The sequence below is a fragment of the Bison bison genome, unplaced genomic scaffold, assembly GCF_000754665.1.
Source record: "Bison bison bison isolate TAMUID 2011002044 unplaced genomic scaffold, Bison_UMD1.0 scf7180017864192, whole genome shotgun sequence".
Classification (NCBI taxonomy): Eukaryota; Metazoa; Chordata; class Mammalia; order Artiodactyla; family Bovidae; genus Bison; species Bison bison.
In genome coordinates, this window is record NW_011494764.1 from 4354654 (window position 1) to 4356202 (window position 1549).

Below are 1549 nucleotides of genomic sequence, written 5' to 3' on the forward strand. Positions count from 1 at the left end.
GCGGGGCGGGGCCCACCCTGAAGCGGTCGGTCTTCTCCCGGTCCAGCATCGCGTTCAGGGACACCTTCCCCGTGAACTTGTCAATGGAGAAGACGCCTCGCGGCTCCTCGTCCACACCGGGCCCCTGGATGCTGTAGATGACGCTACCCAGCTGCTGCTTGTCCGACTTGATCTGCAGGCCAGGAAATGGGCTGGGGAGTTGCCCCCAGGGCAAGGGGTCTCTCCCCTAGTTCTCCGCCCCTCCCCCAGCTGGGACGAAGTCGCTCGGCCTGTGGCCCCAGGGTTTCCCCTTCCTAAAGCACACGCCCTCAGGGCCCCCCTCCACTTGGCCCCTCACCTGCACCAGGGGGAAAGGGAGGCGCTTGTGGTTCTCGGACACGCTGATGGGAGGGATGACCCAGGCTCTCCGCACGCGACCCAGTGTGGGTGCCCAGCGCCAGGGGTACAGGGTGCGGGGCCGCCTCAGCCTGGGGACCCCCGCTGAGGGAAATAAGCTCTGCAACGAAGGAGAACGGCCATCACCGGCACAGCAGTGCCCAGGGCTCCCCATCCAGGGCCCGACATCCCCTCCCTGAATACCAGGCCCTCCCTCATGTGGCCAGGGGAGGCTATGGTGCAAGGACCTGGGTGGCATGGGGAGCTCAGGAGGACAGAAGGTGGCCTGGCTCCCAGGATCCTGGGGAGGCAGCGGGTGGGGGAGGTGGGTTGTTCAGAAAAGACAAAAACTGGGCCAAGCTGGGCAGCCCTCCCACGCCTCCCCCTACGTTGTGGGTAAATAGTGCCGATAACGGGGTGGAGGGGCAGGAGGAGATCAGCCTCCCCGCACATGGCTGATCTGCCAGAGGTGACTGTGGAGCTCCTGGCTGGGGACATGGGGGTGACACACGGCCATCCCAAGCCTCACCACTGTTTGAGTTCTTGAGGGTTGATCGAGATTGACCGGGCCAACGCTTCTGTCCTAAGAGGCGGGGGCACCCATCCCACACCCAGGGCAGCTGTGCACACTGCAGGCCTCCTCTGCCAGACTGGGGAGGGTGCAGGGTCCCCCCCTGCACAGGCCTCTTCCTCCAGGAATAAGGCCAGGGGAGGCAGGACAGCGTGTGGGGCTACTGTGTCAGGCTGCCCTGCTTCCTCAAGTCTACCCAACAGGCAGAAGTGGGCACATGACCCACCTCCCAGGCCCTGCCTGGCTGCCACCTACTGAGCTCTGGGCTCAGAACCGCGCCAGTAAGGGGCCTGGTGGGAGACAGAGCACCTGCCAAAATGCTCCCAGACCCACCATGAGCTCACCCCACTGCCACACTCAGACAAGGAAGCTGAGGCCCAGAGAAGGAACCCGGTTGGGGGTTGAGGCAGAGCTGACAGCAGCCCCAGCTAACACCCAGGGCTTCCTGAGGCCTGGTTGAAGCATGCAGTTTCTGTGTCGGCTCCTTGATCGAGCAGCGGCTGGTCTGAGCCTGGGCTCAGGCACTGTGGCCAGCTGAGCATAGAGGTATTAGGGGTCCTCCACACCCCCCGAGCGGTGAGTGGGGCTGAGGCTGGGGCAGGC

The 1549-nt window shown here is 64.7% G+C and overlaps 1 protein-coding gene across 1 annotated transcript in view; it reads right to left on the reverse strand.

The window, feature by feature from the left end:
- The window catches only part of CDH15 (cadherin 15, type 1, M-cadherin (myotubule)), a 13317-nt gene extending 12489 nt beyond the window's left edge, over positions 1-828 (reverse strand). Inside the window, exons 1-4 of the mRNA XM_010843991.1 lie at positions 765-828; positions 580-623; positions 338-496; positions 17-172 (exon numbers count right to left, since the gene is read on the reverse strand). Of these exons, the coding sequence (XP_010842293.1) occupies positions 17-172; positions 338-496; positions 580-623; positions 765-828 (423 nt within the window). The remainder of the gene's footprint in view (positions 1-16; positions 173-337; positions 497-579; positions 624-764) is intronic.
- Between the last annotated feature and the right edge of the window lie 721 nt (positions 829-1549).